Here is a 19,552-nt window from a genome sequence, read left to right on the forward strand (position 1 = left end):
GCACGGCACGGACGCGACGCACGCTAGTGCAATCACGTGGTGGTGGAATCACGTGACAAAGAGCGGAAGCGGCGCTGCGACTCCCTCCTCCCCTCCGTGGGTTCGAGGGTCCCCGCGCTGGGTGCGCCGCGCCCCTCCCCCGCTGGCGGCGATGGGGTGGGGGTGGGCACGCGCGGCGGGCGAGAGGCTGAGGCAGCGCGCGCGGGGGCTGGAGGCGCTGCGGGAGACCTGCCGCCAGTACCCGCTGTTCTGCTGCATCCTGCTGGGACTCAGCGCGGCCACCCTCCTGCTGAACCGGTAACAGCCACCGCCTGGGCCCGCGTCCGTCTCGCTGGGTCCCTGCTGCCGCCCTCCCCCTTCCCAGCAGTCGGCGGCGACCTCCGAGCGGCCGTTGCTGGGGATGACGCGGAAGGGTGTCCGGGGAGCAGGGCCGACGCTCCCCTGTTTGTTGGCCGGGGCCCGTGGGGGCTGTTTGCCTGCAGCGGGGCCGCGAAGGGCGCTGGGGGTAGCTCTCCAGGCCCGGCCGGGGAGGGCGGGATGGGAACTGGCTTCCTCTGTCCCACGGGCTGCGCTGGCGGGAGCTCGCCCGGGAAGAGCGACGGTCGCCCCACCGAGGTAGCTGCGTGGCGCTGTCAGCCCGGCTGCTGTGGCCGGGGGCGGGGAGAGGCCGTGACTGCTCAGCCCTACCCTGGTACCCGCGGTCAGGCGCAGCTGCCCTGACACAGCCCCGGCACGTTGGGAAGCAGGGAACGTGAGGGTTTAGTTCAAACGCCTTCCAGTTTTACAGGAGAGGCGGCAAACAGCGTCCTCTTCCCTCCCAGAGGCGACGTGTTAGCAGCTAGCAATTCAAGGCAGAGTTTGTAGCGAGGGGCCAGACTGTGTGGGGAAAAGGGAGCCAGAAAGCGACACCCTCTGCCTTTACCCTTCCATGACCCCAGGCTTGCTTCACATCCCCATTTATACTCTCCTCAGCCAGGAGAGGGAACATCCTTCTTCTTGACCTATCCTGTGAATAAATAGCTTTGGGTGTGTGTGTGTGTGTGTCAATATCAGTGTGTTGTTATAGTGCTCCCAGCGAGTGATTGCATAGTCTCACTCCGCTTTTTGGTCGGTCTCCTTTCTTACCCCAATCTCCAGAGTGTGTGCATTACAATCCTGAATAGCAACATACCCATCCCCAAATTATTAAACATAAATTGTATATGGTATGAGGAAGAGTTATTTATAAAGTAACGAGTACAGACTTAATAAAGTCCTGGTGCTGATTCTGTGCTGTACAGGGTAGGGCTTTGGAGCAGTGCTCCGGCTCCGCTCCAGCTCCAGGCAAAAAACCTGCAGCTCCACTGCTCCAGAGCTGCTCTGCTCTGCGCTCCAGCTCCGGGCTCCGCTCCAAAGCCCTGCAGGGCACACATGCTTACTTTTTTCCCTGAGGCATTTTCAGCATGAGATTTCCTGATAAAACTAGACCTACTGGGAGACTTAGGCCTTATCTACACTGCTACTTTACAGCACTGCAACTTTCTCACTCAGAAATAATACCCCCTCCCCACCGCCCAAGCGCTGCAAATTTCAGCACTGTAAAGTGGCAGTGTAGACAGTACACCAGTGCTGGTGCTGTGACTACACAGCCACATTAAAGTGCTGCCGTAGCTGCACTTTAATGTTGCTAGTGAAGATATGCCTTTAGAGGAGAGTGCTAGGTTAGGTTTCTTAAAATTTAACAAAAAGTTCCTGGACAAAAAAAACATTTATCAGCTACATCAAGCACAGCTCTAGAAGAGGTCATTATGATACTGACTAAAAACTTATTTCAGCATCTATTACTATATTCACTACTTGTTTGAAAAAAAATGTAAACAATTCCCATAGAGCATCTAAGGTAGAGAGTGCTGTGTCCCTATAAAAAATTAGTATTTAGACTCGCCATCTGTCATAGGAGGGTTAAAAATTCATATTTGAATGCTTAAAAGGTGCTATTATATAAATGTAAAATATTATATTAACTCATTGGCTTGTCAGTCAATATCAAAACAAGAAGAGATTAAGTGTTGTCTAGTCTGAACATAGATCTGCAGGCCAGTACCCACTTCAGAGGTGTTGTGGGGATTAGTTATATTTGTAATATGCTTTGAAATAATGTACTATATTAGTATTGCTGTTTTATTATTCCTGTCTGTGGATGAGTTCACCTTAGATTTACGTAACTGGCAGCTCCAGTCATTGAGATAAGACTCTGTTCATGAATACACAAAGCAGTGGTCCTCAAGCTTTTTGTATTGTTGACCTCTTTCACACAGCAAGCCTCTGAGTGCAACATCCCCGCTCTCCCAGTGGCTGTCTGCGACCCCACCTGGGGCTGACAGCTGCAGCCCTGCCACCTAGGGGCTGACAGCTCACGACCCCCATGTAACCACTTCTTGACCTCCTGACCTGTTGTGACTCCCAGTTTGAGAACTCCTGAGATAGGTGTAATTTTTGATAGAGTAGTCACTAAAAGAAATACTTGTGTTTATATGTCATTCTGAAAAATTCTGCTGTAAACATACCATATGGTATTGTCTACCTTGTTATACAGGTTTTTTTTTCTGTTTGTTTACAAGGTATCTTCACATTTTAATGATCTTCTGGTCATTTGTTGCTGGCGTTGTCACATTCTACTGCTCATTAGGACCAGATTCTCTCTTGCCAAATATTCTTTTTACAATAAAATATAAACCCAAGGTAAATTTAATTTTTTCTTTGTAGTGTTTGTTTAATTTTTCTCCATTTATTTTGTAGCAATATGTACAATCAGTAATTTTAGAAAATTTTATGCTCTGTTAATGTAACAGTGATGAATGCAGTTGATATTAACTTGTAACTTCCTTTAGTGTACAGTCTTCATATACAAATGAAGGCCCTAATCTTGCAAATATTTGGGTTGAACCCAGTGGAACTATTTACATGTGTTAAGTAAGTGTGTTTGCAGGATTAGGGCTTTGTAACTTAAGGGCTTGAAATATGCAGTCGTCAGTGTTGGCAATTCAACTGCTGCCTGTATAATGCTTTTAGAGTGTCTGTAGTAGTTGCATTTTTTTTTAAATCCTAAACCTGCATAACGTGATGCTTGTAAAAGAGATGCATTTCCTTTGACAAAATGAATTCAGAATATATCTTACTGGCCATACTCAATCTCCTTTACATGAATTTGAAAGTTTCAAAGAAAGAAACGTCAATTCTAAATCACCTTTCTGTTGAATTTAGAATGTTTTGTGTTGATAGGTTAATTTTAATCTGTAAATTCAATTTCTTCCATTTGGTACTTTACTAACTTAATTATCTTTGTATTCACCCCCCACACACAAAAGTAAAAATCAAGCAATCTGATATTTTGAGCAATTTAATTTTACTTTAATCACATACAGTAAAAACAAATTGGCTAATGCATAAGTGCATTGAGATAGAGGATTTTGAAAAACTGAGACTTTTTAAATACTTTCTCTTTCTTAGCAATTAGAACTGCAGGAGCTATTTCCCCAGGGTCACAGCTGTGCTGTGTGTGGTAATGTCAAATGCAAAAGGCATAGGTAAGTTAAATATTTGGCATTTCTTATTATAACAGTTGTTACATTTTGTACTTTGGGGTGAGAGAACCTTCTATTCAATGTTGTATTATCTCTCTTGGTTTCTTACAGACCTGCATTGCTTCTGGAAAACTACCAGCCATGGTTGGATCTACAAGTGTCTTCCAAGGTTGATGCCTCTCTCTCAGAGGTAACTGTTATTTAATCAATTAATGTTAATTATTTGACATGATTTCAGTGCATTGAAATCCAAAACAACTAACGTTTTGTCATTCAGATCCCTCCTTAAGACTCATCATCACTTTTGGACATCAGAAGTGAGTCCATCACAATTCTTGTAGGTATTAAAAATATGAAATCAAGGAGGAATAGAGAGATTATACTACTGCTGAATTTTGCACAGGTGCAACTGCTTCTGGAATATTGTGTCCCATTTTGGTGTCCACAATTCAAAAAGGATGTTGAAAAATTGGAGAATTCAGAGAAAAGCCATGAGAATGATTAAAGGACCGGAAAGCATGCATCGTAATGAGACCCTCAGGGAGTTCAGTTGTCTTATCTTGTCAGATAGAGTGTGTGACGTTCCCCTGGTGTTATCTGGACCGATGATCTGCTAGGTGACCCTAATCCTCGACTTGGGGAGGCAGCCTTACCCTGCTCTGCTGTGAGAACCCCCACTCCCGGGCTGTTCACACACAGCCTCTATAGCATGTAAGCTGCTCACAGCTATGTGACTGAGCACTTTTGGCCAGTCACTGCTTGGATTGTGCAACCGAATGACACTAGCCAACATCTCCGGTCCTAGACACAACCCTAGGAACCTCCGTCTTGCAGTGTCCAGTTATGTCCACTGCAAGCTTATATGAGTTCGTCAGTTTAACAAAGAAATTAATATGTACCAGGCTTGTTATCCCAAGGGGAGTCTTGGACACACTTCAAACCAAACACACTGCTTCAGATAGAATAAGCAAACAAATTTATTAACTACAGAAGAGATTTTAAGTGATAAGTCAAAGCACAAGAAGTCAGATTTGGTCGAATGAAATAAAAACAAAATGCATTCTAAGCTGATCTTAACACTTTCAGTGCCCTTACAAACTTAGATGTTTCTCACCACAGGCTGGCTCGTTGCCCTTCAGCCAGGTTCTTCCCTTTTGATCAGCACTCAGTCACTTGGTGGGGGTGTCTGGAGATGGAGGTGGAAGAGAGAGAGCATGGCAAACGTCTCTCCCTTTTATCATGTTCTTTCTTCCCTCTTAGCTTTGCCCCCCTCCCTTTAAGTCAAAGATGAGGATTACCTCATCGCAGTGCCAAATTGACCAAGGGAAGGGGGGTGACTCGCTTGAGAGTCCAACAGATCCTTTGTTGCCATCTAGGCCAGTGTCCTTTGTTCCTGTGAGGTTGGGCTGGGTTTGTCCCATACATGCCCTGATGATGCCCCTCTGCTCCTGGAGAGTTTTGTCTGGGCTTGTTTTAAGCCACGAGGACACATTTTCAGCCTCATAACTATATACATGAAATTACAACCTATAACATTACTATAACAACAATGCTCAGTGTATCATGAGCCTTCCGAAGACACCCGACATGACAAGCTTTGCATTGGATACCATACAATCATATAAGGATGAACATGGGAGTGCAGGGTGTTCCCCCCGAGGTACAGAGTGTCACAGGGTGAAGGTGTGACTTGATCACAGACTATAAGTACCCAGATGGGGAACAGAAATTTTATTATAAAAGGGTCTTCAATCCAACAGACAGAGGTATAATAAGAGCCAGTGGCTGGAAGCTGAAGCTAGAGAAATTGACTTGAAATAAGGCATAGATTTTTAAATGAGTGTAATTAACCACTGGAACAATTTACCAAGGGTTGTGGTGGATTCTCCATCACTGGTGTTTATAAAATCTAGATATGCTCTACTTCAGACAGGAATAAATTCAGGGAAATCCTATGGCCTGTGTTGTACAGGAACGGGAAGTCAGACTAAATGATCATAATAGTGTCTTGGGGCCTTATCTATGAAAATGAGTGCATACTAAAACTGAGGCTCCAAGGTAGGTCCAGGACTGTCATTACAATTCTACCAATACTAAATAATAAAATATTGTCCTTTGTTATCCATTGTTCTTTCCAGTGTACTGTTGTGCACTCTATTGTGACCTAAATTTAGATTAAGTTCTCTAAAATGGGGCTGTTTGTTTATGGGAAGGAGCCAGCATGTTTCTGGGTTCTTTAAAATAATACATAGTACCAATAATTAAGATGTGCCATGATTACCAAAATAAGTTATTTATTACCTATCGCCTAGAGTTATTTCCTTCCTGAATGTGAGTGCATATTTAAAAAAATAAAATAGTGCACTTTCTTATGCAATAGCTGACTTTTTTACAGCATCTTGACAATGCACAATGAGTATCTTGAGAGCAGAATGAGTTGAAGAGCTCCAATTAGCAAACATTAGTACTTGTAGTTCAATTCCATCAAGAGATTAACATATTTAGAACCTTTATTAAGATGTACATCTTTTTGGAAATAAATGCAGTGAGAATATCCTGGAGGATGATGGAGTATGGTATTCAGAATTGCTGTTTGTATGGCAGTACTACAAGCACGTGCCTTAGAGAATCATGAAACTGTATTAAAGCCCTGACTACTCCAGTTAAGTGTGAAAGAAGACATAATGGAGAAGACTTGGTGCTGGAGTGGGGCATGATTTTCCATGTTTCTATTGCAAATTCTGGGTTATAGAATGATGCTGCAACTCATGTAAATTGCATGAAATCTGCTGTCCCATTCATCTTGGACTGAGTTCAAGATGTGACATTTAAAACTATATTACATATCACAAGGGCATAAAATGAATCTGACTGAAAAATTACTTACTTGAATTATCTACCAATAATATATTTACAGCGTAGGGTTGCTTAGCTCTTGATCAATGCACTTGTGAGACTTTTGTGGCATAAGCCATGCTAATGTGTTATTGTGAAAGAGCTGATCAGAGATGTCTGTAGCCAGCATCACAAAATAAAATGGTGTTCCTGGTTCAGAACTATCATTACAAATATATCATTAGTTCTTTGCTTTTTTTTTCTTTTTTTTTTTGGTTCCATGTTGTTAAAGAAGAGACCTAAGGAATAATGTTTTGTTTTACTTGGGCGCGGGGGATGGTTCTTTCACCTGTCAGTCCAATTCATCCCTCCGTTAGTTTGCTTGACAAACACTCTATAAGCCATCATATTGTCTAGCATGGTCAGACTGAGCCCCTGAGGCAATGTAGAACACAGCAGCGGCATGGCTGGGTATGTTCTCTCTCACCTGTGATCAGTTGCTCTTCTCAGAGGCAAATATCATCTTGGCCATCTAATCACTGCTTTCTAATTCTCTCCTCCTATTGATTGCACATTAACTTTCCAAGGTCTCGCTTTCTTTCAGTCGATTCCCAGGCTTACTCCTCTGGCTTGCTGTTGAATGCTTCATCCCTAGACCTATACTCTCATAGTTCCTCTTCCTGGCAGCCTTGGTCCCTTCTTTAAAGGCCCACAGAAAGCTTGTCCTACACAGAGCATTTGACTGTATGGCTTTCAGCTTTACAGTGTTTGCTTAGAAATACGTTCCTCCTCTTCTTTCCTCCAGGTGACTTTCCCCCGTCCTCTTTTTTTTTAACATATTTTTCTCTAGCCAATGCATTTAGTTTCTCCATCTTTAATCTCTTCTCATTTTAGAGTTATAATGTACACGTTTAGTGAGGTTAGAAAAGATGTTTGTGTATTTTTTTCTTTCAGCTCTTCGAACAAGTATGTAGAATAAATAGATCCCTTATTTTGTAATGTGATTGTCTTTGTTCTACTCAGGTGCTTGAACTGGTGCTGGAAAATTTTGTTTATCCATGGTACAGGTATGAATTTTCCACAAATATTACTTTTTCTTCTAATAATGACCCTTCATTCAAAACAGTATAGTGGAAACAGTCCTTTACAAAATACATATTTAGTTTTTTTGTGTTACAAATAATAAAATACAATTTTTTTTTACTTTCTCATTTTAACAGTGTTATCACCTTACTTTGTTTTATATCTTATTAGTTAAGTAGAGTGGATCAATTTGTTCTAAATTTAAAATATTACAAAGATTTTTATGAAATTTGTATTGAAACTATAAAAACACTTTGTATCTTAGTGAGGCTTTCCTGGAAAGACACATTTTTGCTGCAACCATGATAAGAGGTTCAAAAACTGTAAGAATGTTAAAAATCCTCTTTTATGAGTTATGATTCTAAACCAGGGGTGGCCAACCTGTGGCTCCGGAGCCACATGTGGCTCTTCAAAAGTTAATATGCGGCTCCTTGTATAGACACTGATTCTGGGGCTGGAACTACAGGCGCCAACTTCCCAATGTGCCAGGGTGTGTGTGCTCACTGTTCAATCCCTGGCACTGCCACAGGCCCTGCCCCCACTCCACCCCTTCCCACCCCCTCCCCCGAGCCTGCCGTGCCCTCGCTCCTCCCCCCCTCCCTCCCCCGAGCCTCCTGCATGCCACGAAACAGTTGATTGGGAGAGAGGGAGTGGGAGGCGCTGATCGGTGGGTAGGAGGCGCTGGGAGCTGGGGAGCTGATGTGGGGCTGCTGACATATTACTGTGGCTCTTTGGTAATGTACATTGGTAAATTCTGGCTCTTTCTCAGGCTCAGGTTGGCCACCCCTGTTCTAAACTATAACTATTCCTCTGACCCTGTATTTCATGTGGTGTCTTAATCTAAAAATAAACTTTTATCCTTTTTAAAAAAAAAAAAAAAAAAGGAAAATACATTCAAGATATGAACTAAGGCTTTGACCCTGCAAAGATTCTGCACATGCTTAATTTTAAGACTGTGTGGATAATTCTGTTGAACTCAGATGAGACTATTCACATGCTTAAATTTAAGCATGAGTGTGACTAAGTCTTTGCAAGACTGGGGCCTGTATGGGTTTCTTCTGTTTTTTTTTAATTAAAGGCATATTACTCTAAGCACTTTGAAGGAAAATAACTTAAATACACCTCTACCCTGATATAACACTAATTCGGATATAACGTGGTAAAGCAGCACTCTGGGGGGGGTGGGGCTGTGCGCTCTGGCGGATCAAAGCAAGTTCTATATAACGTGGTTTCACCTATAACATAAGATTTTTTGGCTCCCGAGGACAGCATTATATCGGGGTAGAGGTGTATTTCAATTCTTGGTGTATATTAATGCCATGATATAAGGTTATTTTAATTTCTAAAACAAATAAGACACTGGATTTCACCTAATTCAACTCTTAATTTGACTTTCCCCTTCTTAAAGGTGATGTTTGTTAAAAGAATCAGTCAACTACTCTCATCTTTTATTTTACGTTGTCTGTCTTACCCACTAGAAGTTCAGAATTTTTTTTACAGGCATTCTGTTTATCCAGTTTACTTTTAAATATGACTGAAGTCTACATGTCTCTATTTAGTTATGCCTTTGCTTTGGATGTATCAATATCAGTTTGAATATACTGAACAAAACTATACACTTCTCTGCAGGACAGCAGAGGGAGCCCGAACACTGTGTTGTATATCACCAAAATGGATAAGCTATGGGTGCTCATTAGCTGAGTAAACTTTAAAGTATATGAAATCCTGAGGACATTTTGCGGACCTCCTTTTAAATAAAATTTTAGGAGGCTGTCTTTAATATTTTATAATTTAAAATTGGTGGAGAATCTATGGGCACTGTATCTTTTACATTACTTCAGACTGACAGAGAGAACTTAGATTCAAGATATTACATTTAAGAATCACAAGGTCCAAAAAAGTTCTTACGTGTTTGTATTGTGCTTAGCACAGTGGGGTCCTGGTCATAACTGGGTCCTCTGAACACCTTAGCATATTGATAATAAAAAGCAGTGAACTAGCACTTCGAGGTGGGGAAATTTTCTGAAGTTATGGCTTATTGCCTGAAGTCTTGGGGCAATATACAAAATTGGAGAATTATTTTTACTTAAGGGCAAATCATCTTAGTATGTTTGACTGTCATTAGGGCAGAATTGTCTAATGTTCTAGGATTTTTTTCTCTTCCTGTTTCACTCTTCCATCCCATCTCTCTGTTTGCGTCTTTGGGGAAATCTATTTCTCCCAAACAGGAAAATGAGGCCCTCAGCAGATACCGCTTTGTAGGAAGGGGCAGATTTCAATGATGGGACAGGTGTGGGATCTCTTTCTTTCCCAGACTAGAGCAGCTGGGCAAGAATTTAGGTTGGGAGAGGACTCTGGGATGACATCTTCCTGTCAGGGAAAGGAGCACAGACTTCCTTAACACCAGATAGGCCCTTTTAGGCAGGAAAAATGGGAACTGGGCACAAGAGGATTTTTTCCTTGGCCCCACCAGCTGATGCCACCTTCTATCATCATGCATATTTTGCATATTAGAGCTCTAACATGCTGTTGCCTACTTGTGGGGGCAATAGGATGATCTACTTTTGGTCAATTTTTAACAAATGAAAATTAAAAAAACCCTGCTGTATTGTAGGTAACATGAATATTGTATTCTAATTAGAGCTAGTCAAAAACTTTCTGATGGGAAAACTGTTTTGTCAGAAAATGCTGATTCCACACAATCAAAATGTTTTCTCGGAATGTACCAATTTCATCTAATTTTTTGCAGGAAATTATCAGAACTATACTATAATATATAAAAGTAGAAACATTTTGATAATTTTGTCAAAACAATCATTCATTCATTCATCATTCATTCCCCCAACAGGTAACCCACGCCATCCAACAACAACAATAGTCTTCTCTCCTGGGCTTTCCTGCTATATTCATCCCAGGCCATAGCATTTTTTTGCTATCAACCTGAATTTCTTGAAGGTCGCGGTTTTTTGGGCTTTTTCTTTTCCGCTTGCTGGGGGGTTCACTGCAGTGGCTGTGGTGGTGTTGTGTGGCTGCTTGTGTTGTGTGTATGTCCCATCCTTCCCCCCCTTCCCTTCTTTCTCTTTCCTTCTTTTTGATGGGTCCTCTCCTGGGGGTGGATGACTGATGGTGTCTGGTCTGGGCCAGCTGGGGGAATGGATCTCTGAGAGGAGGGCTAATAAAGAGGTCTCTTCCTGGTGGTTGTTGTTGTTGTTGTGTCTCAGGTTTCAGCTCCATACAGTAAGACTGATTTCACACTGGAGTTGTGAGACGAAATCTTTATTGCCAAAGACAGCTCTCTGCTCCAGATGTTGTTCTTGAGCTGTAAGAAGGCTGCTGCTGCCTCAATCCTTACCTTACTTTTGTCTGTCTGTGTCTGTGCCTGCTGCTGATGGATGCTACCTAGGTAGGTAGGTGAGGGACTGCACTTTCCAGGGAGCTTCCATTCAGTGACTGGTGTGTTTGCTGATGGATTTGATCCTGGATCTTCTTCTTCTTGTTTGTGGATTTGAGCCAACCTGTGATGACGTGGCTGCCACTACGTTGGTCTTCTCTTGCATCTGCTGTTTACTGTTTGTCAAAACAAAACATTTTGAAATTTCAGACTTTCTCATTGGATAGAAATGCAAAATTTCAACCAGCACTACTGATAATATTGAACACTTACTGCATTTTCCTTCATAAAGCTTTGCAAACATTAATTTAGGCTCACTCCGTCCCACCTAACGGGGTAACTATCTTTTTAAACACACGGGGAAAGTGAATTAGAGGTTATTTTCTCAAAGTCATGCAGTTAGTCAATATTAGAACAGGAATTAGAACATAATTCCTGGCTGTTAATCTTATGCGTTGACCGTGCCTCTCAAGTCACAGCTAATTAGAAGTGCAAATATATCTACTATATTTAGGTGTCCACATGTTTTTATGCTTGAATAGAGGACCAGTCACCAGCTGGTCCTGCCCAGTTTTTGTGCTTTCTTTTAGGCTAGAGATAATTCTTATGCTTTCAAGTGCCACCTTTTAATGTTTTTATTCTTTCTTTTATAAATGTGACATGGATGGGTTAAAGTTCAAACTAAATATTTTCCTTGGTTTACTCATCATGATTTGTTTTAAAACTTTGCAGGGATGTAACTGATGATGAGTCCTTCGTAGATGAGCTGAGAGTAACATTGAGATTTTTTGCATCTGTATTAATTCGCAGAATTCACAAGGTAAAAATGGCTTGAAGAGAGAACATGATTTTATATGTAAGAAGTGATATCTAATGCCAAAGTAAATCTAATTTCTTTAATTGTTACCAAAAGAAACATACTGTATTTTCTATATAGAATTACATTTGACAGTTGCTTCCTTCCTCTGAAACTTATCTCCCATGGTACTCTTGGCCACAGCCCAATCCTATAGAATCCTTGCAAATGAAAGTGTTTGTTCCCGCTGTTTTAGTAATGCTTTGTGTTGGCACAAGACTATCTTCTGTGTTGCATTGGCTGTTTCTAAGGTGATTCATTTTAAGGGAGTAGAGAGAATTACTAGATATTGGGGAGCTGTAGTCCCTGTAGCTACCACCTGGTTCTCCATCTGTGCTTAAGTTCTTTAAAGATATTTTTATACTTGTTAAGAGGATAACTGCTTCAAATAGCTCACTCTAAGAATCCCGGTAGGTGTGACTAGTGTGGAGAAGGGACTATGCTAACTTGGAGTCATGATATGTTATAAGTGTTAAGTAAAATTGAATGATGGGGGTATGTTGCCGAACAAAGACCAATGAGCACATACTGTATATTGGTGGGTGCACAGAAACACAGAGGCTTGGATTACTGTATGGAAGCTCCACCTGAACTGCCCATTCAGAACTTTTTTATTATTATTAATTTGAATGATCATCAGTTGGCTTCTGAGGAGAGGGAGCAGGATCTCAGAGCAGGTGGGAGAGCTGGTCTGCAATCAGGACAGATTGCCAGGCTTTTGTAAGATCAGGTTTTCCTTGTGGGAATAAGAAGTGGAGGTATTACCAGATACGATTTTTTTTTTTGTATTTAACCACCGTAAATGTTAGTGGATTTAAAAAAAACCAACAGATTTTTGGAGTTGGAATACATTAGTGGGGTTTTGAAGAGATCTGAAGGGCTCTTGAAACAGAAATATAAAAAACATCCGGCATTTCCCAATGTTCACAGGCAAGTGTGCTGAGAGGAAGATTATAGGGGTAAAAGGGCTGTACTGATGACTCGGACACCAGTTTTGAACAAGATGTTTGTCCAGGAAGGGGCATGTTGTGGCAACTTGTATGTGAATTTAGTTCCTGTGAAAAGTTTGGACTGACCACCCTGTGTCCTTTAAATAGGTACAGTATGTGCAATGGAAACTTCCTGATCTCTCTGGTAATGTGCCTCAAGTGCCTTTTGCCAGAACTACCACTAAGTACCTCTAGTTGTTGAATGCAGAATAGGAGTTAGAAGCTAGCTCCATTTCCATGCCCATTCAATGCTGGCCCCTCTGCTAACACAGCTACCCAAAGGTGTTATTCCACCTCAGTAACAACTATTAATACATTTTATTTCCTGAGCTACAAGATATACACACATGCTACGTAGCTGATGAACAACCTGACTCAGTCCTAGCTGAATATCAGATCTGGATGTCTTGCTTGTTAACATGCTTATGGTACTGCAGATGGTTTAAAAGTTAAAGTGGGGAAAGACAATCAGCAAATGCTCTTTGTATTGTAAGCATAAAGGTTTATAAATGAAGCAGATGTGTCAAAATGGAAATGTAGCATAAGTCTTAATTTTTTTAGAATTTTAATTCATGTAACTTGAGCATACTTGAGTTATTAGTTGACTTGATCTATTGCTATCATACATGAAAAGATAAAATATGATCGTGATAATACCTTATACAGGTACCTGAAGGAGGTTACATATGAACTGAAATAATCTAGCATATAACCTCTTTTAAACATGTCCTGTGTGAATTAGAATAATAAAGATCATCCAAATTCCCCCACCTTTCTTGTCAGGAACAAAATATTTATTTTCAGTCAGGCTTGGCTGAGAGCAAAAATATACTTGATCTTTTGTGGCGTGTAAGCTGTGTAAGTGTTAGATGCTGTGTGGAGAATTGCAGAAGCTTAGTGTATGTCTACACTAGCACTTTTGTCCATAAAACTTTTGTCAGTTGGGGTGTGAAAAAAAACACCCCCATCCCCTCCAACCAACGTAAGTTTCACTGATAGAAGCGCTGGTGTGGACAGTGCTATGTCGGCAAGAGACACTCTCCCGCTGACATAGCTACTGCCACTTGTTGGGATGGTTTAATTATGCCAACCGGAGAGCTCTCTCCTGTTGGCAAAGAGTGGTTAGACAGGAGATCTTACAGTGGTGCAGCTGCAACGGTACAGCTGTGCTGCTGTAAGGTCTCTAGTGTAGACATAGCCTTAGTAGGTACCAGAGTTTAATCAAAACACATTCCCCTTTATACACTTTTAGTTTATACATTTTGTATTAAGATTGTATCTGATGTAATATCATTAAACTTATTTTCTATGTTTATTGTGCAGAGTTTTGCAAATATCTATAAATAACACAAATTTAGACGACATTATGATAGATTGAGCTGTATGAATTATGCCTGGGAGATAAGGTTTGTGTACGTGAGTGAGATGACAGAATACTAGGTCTTGGAGCTCACAAAAGTGTAATTCAGAGTGACAAGGTGAGCGAAGTAATGTTTTATTGTACCAACTTCTGTTGGTGAGAGAGACATGCTTTTGAGCCACACACAGCTCTTCTTCAGGTCTGGGAAAAGTACTCACAGCATCACAGCAAAATGAAAGATGGAACAGATTGTTTAGTTAGCACATATTGTAAGGGACCATTCAAGGTAGAATGGCCTGTTAAAAAATCTCTGCAATCATAGGACAAAAAGAGCCATATAGTCCCTGAAATCTAACCACCAGATACTGATCAAACCAGTAGTAAAAGAGGCACCACTGTAGTCCTCACCTGTGATGACAAAGTTAACGAGGCCAACCGACAGCACTGACACCACCTACTATAAAAAATTCATAGACAACCCCAAACCACAATTTATCCAGGAATTTAAGGATGATATCCAATCCTTCCTCAAACAACTCAGAAACTCCTCCCCCATGAAACCTCCCCAGTGCCCTTCTACATGCTTCCCAAGATACACAAACAAGGGATCCCAGGCAGACCCGTCATATAGGACCACGGCACTCTTACTGAAAGTATATCAAGACTCTTAGAAACTATCCTCAAACCACACAAAGGGCCAGCTTTCTCCAGGACACAACTGATTTTTCTCCATAAACTCTGCAATATTAACAACCTTCCTCAGAACACCATCCTCACCACTGTGGATGTAATTTCTTATACACCAACATCCCTCACAATGACGCATAGCTGCCTGCCTCAAATACTTTCCAAACAATGGACAACCCTCAGATATTCACCCCAAACACATCACCAAATTCATCCATTTCATCCTCGCCCATAACAGTTTTACGTTCAGCAACAAACATTTTGTCAAAACCACGGGAACAGCTATGAGTACTAGGGTGGCTCCACAATATGCCAGACTCATCACGGGCCAACTTGAAGAAGAATTTCTGGACAAATACCTGAGGTATGTTGATGATATTTTCATCCTCTGGACAGACAGCTTAAACTCACTCATAGATCTCCACCACAACTTCAGCAAGCACCACCTGTCCATTGAAGGCTCTCTGGAACACTCCCACAACTTTCTGAACATAACAATCAGTTTCAGCAATAGAACCCTACAGACAACCATATCCAAGAAACTCCCCATGGATCACCATACCTACCTTCATAGATCTAATAACCATCCTAAACAGCAAGAAAACTGTTTATCTACAGCCAGGTACTCAGAGACCACAGAATATGCTCCAAGGAGAAAGTCCAGGTTATACACTTTAACACAGTTAAAACTGCCTACACCAAATGAGGACACTCCACCAGAGAAGTAGACTGCATCATAGAACAGGCCACTGAAATACCGAAAGAGAACCTGCTTCAATACAGAAATAAACCCCCCTCTGACAATTCACCGCTAGCCGTCAGTGCCATCCCACATTGGAACCCATACAGGGTATCATCAAACTACAACAACCCATCCTCAGTGGGGACCCTATCCTGAAAGAATTTTTTCCTGAAACCCCTCTGTTGGCCTTCAAACCACCCCCCAACTTCTCCAAGCTAATCAACAAAAGCAAGCTTCGCACAGACCAGGACACACCAACTCAGCGTGGCACCAGACCCTGCCACAACATTGGATGTGAAACTTAGACATATCTCCTCTGCTACAGTGATCAACATCCCCCACAACACACCTTTCAGGATCCAGGCCTATCACAACATGTGGTGTATCTCATCCAGTGTACTAAATGCCCTAATAACTATGTGAGTGAAACCAGATACAGTAATCACTATTCTTTTGAATTAACTTACTCAGGAAAATGATAAAGGACAAAAACACCCTCTCACCTGTGGGTGAATGCTTTTCACAAAGTAATCACTCAATATCTGACCTCTGTCTTCATCCTCAAAGGAAACCTGCAGAATAGTTTCAAAAGATGAGCATGGGAGCTTAAATTCGTTATTATGCTAGATACTAAAAATCATGGACTAAACAGAGACACTGGATTTATGGTTTATTACAACCGTCTGCAACCCACTAGCCTGCTCTTTGTCCTATGACTGTAGAGGTGTTAATGGGACACTCTATCTGGAATGGTCCGTTACAATATATGTTAACTACTTAATGCTAAACAATTTGTTTCACCTTGCATTTTGCCGTGATGCTGGGAGTACCTTTCCCAGACCTGAAGAAGAGCTCTGTGTGGCTCGAGAGTTTGTCTCTCTCACCAACAGTTGGTCCAATAAAACATATTACCTCATCCACCTTCTCTCTCTAATCTCCTGGGAGTGACAGGGCTACAACTTCACTGTATGTAATTCAGAGTGTGAGAATTTACATATATGGAAGCGGACAGACTGGAGTGGTGGTTTTGTGATGTGTAGATCACTGAATGTACTGGGTTTAGAAACTGAGTTGGTAAGCAACTTATAAAGAAAATTGTCAAATTCCTTCCTGTAGCAATCTACTTTGAATGCCTCAAAAGCCAGGTGAAAATGATCAATGACATAGAACTCATTTTCTTCTCGGAAGGTTTCAGGTGTGCTGTAATGCTTCTTGTAGACTTATTTTGTGGGGAAGGAGAGAGAATTCAATACATTGTGAAAGGTAGAAGATTTACATTGCTTTTCTAAGGCCTTGTCTACACTACACTGTTATATCAACAAAACAGTGGAGGTGTACATACTAAAATGCTCCTCCTGCCGATGTAACTCCCCTGCTATGCCAACATAATAAAACCACCTTGAGAAGCAGCATAGAGCTTTTTGTGATGTAGCGTCAGTGTAGACACCTCACTTGGTTATGTCGCCCTAATTGGCCTCCAGGAGGTGTCCCACAATGCCCATCATGAGCGCTCTGGTCAGCAGTTTGAACTCTGCTGCCCTGAAGTTACATAGGTATGTGCCCCTCCCTGTTTAAAGGCTTGGGAATTTTTGAAATTCCTCTTCCTGTTTGCTCGGTACATTTGACACAGCATCTTCCCAGCTGACCACGTCGGCTTTACCCAGCAGATGTGCTCCTGCATGGAGCACACTGGAGCTGTTTGATCTGCTGAATATATATAGAGAGGAGGCCATGCAGTCACAGCTTCACACCAGCTGTAGGAATTTCTGTACCTATGGGCTGATTGCTAGAGGCATGCAAGGGAAGGGGCACAAGAGGAACGCTCAGCAGTGTTGTGCTAAAATCAAGGCGCTGAGGCAGGTGTACCAGAAGGCAAGGGAGGCCAACTGTCGCCCTGGTGAGGTGCCGAAGACACACTGCTTCTATAAGAAGCTGCACACCATCCTCAGCGGTGACCCCACCTTCACCACCAAGAGCCCCGTGGATACTTAACGGGAACTGGAGGCAGCAGCCAGTGGACTCAACCCTGATGAGGAAGTGGTGGACGAGGAGATGGAGCTGGAGGATGATGTGGAGCCCACGGCAGGGTCATCTGGTGGCGTGGCGAGTCAGGACCTCTTTTCCACTCCAGAGGGGTCTAGCCAGTCCCAGCACTCTGGCTCTGGAGTGCAGGAGGCAGGAGAGGGGAGCTTTGGTAAGCATGCATTTTGCTTTGATATTGCACAGTGAGAGGAGATTGAGCTCTCATGTACTTTGTTATATGGTAGAAGAGGGATAAGGGACAGAAATTAATAACAGCCTGTCCATCTATGCAGTGAAGCCATGGCGGAAAATTTTGTTAATGTACCCAGGGTTGTCTGAGGAATCCTCGATAGTGCTCTCTAGGAAACTTTCCTGTAGGTATTCTGCAATCCTCTGCTGAAGGTTCCTTGGGAGAGCTGCCTTGTTTCTGCCCCCACTGTAGGAAACTTTGCCGTGCCACCCAGCAATTATTTCTGCAGGGACTAAAGCGGCACACAGGCGAGCAGTATACAGAGCCAGTCTGAAGCCACACACATGCAGGAGATACTCCCTTACATATTAGATTGCCCTTAGGAGTGAGATATCGGGTTTGATTACCCTAGCCCAGTGGTTCCCAAACCTGTTCCGCCGCTTGTGCAGGGAAAACCCCTGGCGGGCCGGGCCGGTTTGTTTACCTGCTGCGTCCGCAGGTTTGGCCGATCGCAGCTCCCACTGGCTGCAGTTCGCTGCTCCAGGCCAATGGGGGCTACTGGAAGCAGTGGCTAGTACGTCCCTCAGCCCGCGCCGCTTCCAGCAGCTCCCATTGGCCTGGAGCAGCGAACTGCAGCCAGTGGGAGCTGCGATCGGCCGAACCTGCGGACGCAGCAGGTAAACAAACCGGCCCGGCCCGCCAGGGGTTTTCCCTGCACAAGCGGCGGAACAAGTTTGGGAACCACTTTCCTCGCCTGTGGAAAAGGATACCAGTATTCAGAATAGGTTCCCTAGCCACTTAAAGTAACCCCCTTCCCAAACCACCGTTTGTCCCTTCCCCTTTGCCAATTTCCCTCTTCCCCGCGAACTAACCATAATTGGGACTTGCAGAGACCTGTGTGCTAGCCGAGGGACAGTGAGAAAGAGATGTAATTTTTGTGATTCATAGCTGTGAGTGCACCCACAATACTGTCTCTTTTCATTGTTTCTTTGCTTTCTGCAGATGTGCCCTTGAGAACACTCCTCTATACCGGCAGAGCACCTCCATTAGATAAGGCACTGACCCAAAAGGAGTATATGTTTCTCCAGGCGCTGCAGTCAACAGTTGCAGCACAGAGTGAAACAAGAGCATGGAGAGAGAGACTGAAAGACTGAGGCTGGATTGCCAGGAAAGGACACGGGGCAGGAGCGGATGATAAAGCACCTCAAGGACCAGATAGAGACGTTGAAGTCCCTCATTAGCCTGCAATCACAACAAATCTGTGCCTGACTCCCCCTTCAGCCATGACAGAACTCCTGTCCATGCCCTCCACAAACTCCCCCAATGCATTCATTGTGTGTTCCCAGTCCCTCACAGTACCTGTGCACTACATGTCTGGGGACTGGTTTCCCAATGAAAGCTGGAGTTACACTCAGCTGTGAGAGCCCTAACCATGAGACTGTTCTTTGTCATGTCCCCTGTTTGGCCAAACATTTGTGTTTGATCCTGTTATTAAACTTCTGTCTTTGAAATTAAATGTCTTTATTTGTGAAATACAGAGATACATATGTAAATGGTTCAGTGCTGACATTGAAACGTATTGGCAGGAATATTTGCTCCTTGCAATTAATGCTGAAGAAGCAAGCAGGACCCAGGTAATTTGTGATGGCAAGTAAACATTGCCTGGCCGAATGCATTCATATGGGCACATTACTGGGAATTGTTGTCAAAATGCTTGTTCAAAGCCCCCCTGATTTGAATAGCCTCCCGCCATGCCCTCCTAATTGTCCTTGTATTAGCCGCTTAAAATCAGCGGCCAGCCGATCAGCCTCATAGCACACCAAAGGGGGAAAAG

The 19,552-nt window shown here is 42.8% G+C and overlaps 1 protein-coding gene across 3 annotated transcripts in view; it reads left to right on the plus strand.

Annotated features, from left to right (window-relative positions):
* Positions 1-44: 44 nt before the first annotated feature.
* SNX14 (sorting nexin 14) overlaps positions 45-19,552 on the plus strand; it is a 91,805-nt gene continuing 72,297 nt past the window's right edge. Inside the window, exons 1-6 of one of the 3 annotated variants that reach the window (XM_039532545.1) lie at positions 45-297; positions 2,601-2,721; positions 3,490-3,566; positions 3,675-3,753; positions 7,422-7,465; positions 11,605-11,692. In XM_039532545.1, the coding sequence (XP_039388479.1) occupies positions 152-297; positions 2,601-2,721; positions 3,490-3,566; positions 3,675-3,753; positions 7,422-7,465; positions 11,605-11,692 (555 nt within the window). In that variant the 5' untranslated portion in view covers positions 45-151. The remainder of the gene's footprint in view (positions 298-2,600; positions 2,722-3,489; positions 3,567-3,674; positions 3,754-7,421; positions 7,466-11,604; positions 11,693-19,552) is intronic. The other 2 variants (XM_039532543.1, XM_039532544.1) reach the window with 2 other exon arrangements.

This window comes from Mauremys reevesii, linkage group 3, assembly GCF_016161935.1.
Source record: "Mauremys reevesii isolate NIE-2019 linkage group 3, ASM1616193v1, whole genome shotgun sequence".
Taxonomy (NCBI): Eukaryota; Metazoa; Chordata; order Testudines; family Geoemydidae; genus Mauremys; species Mauremys reevesii.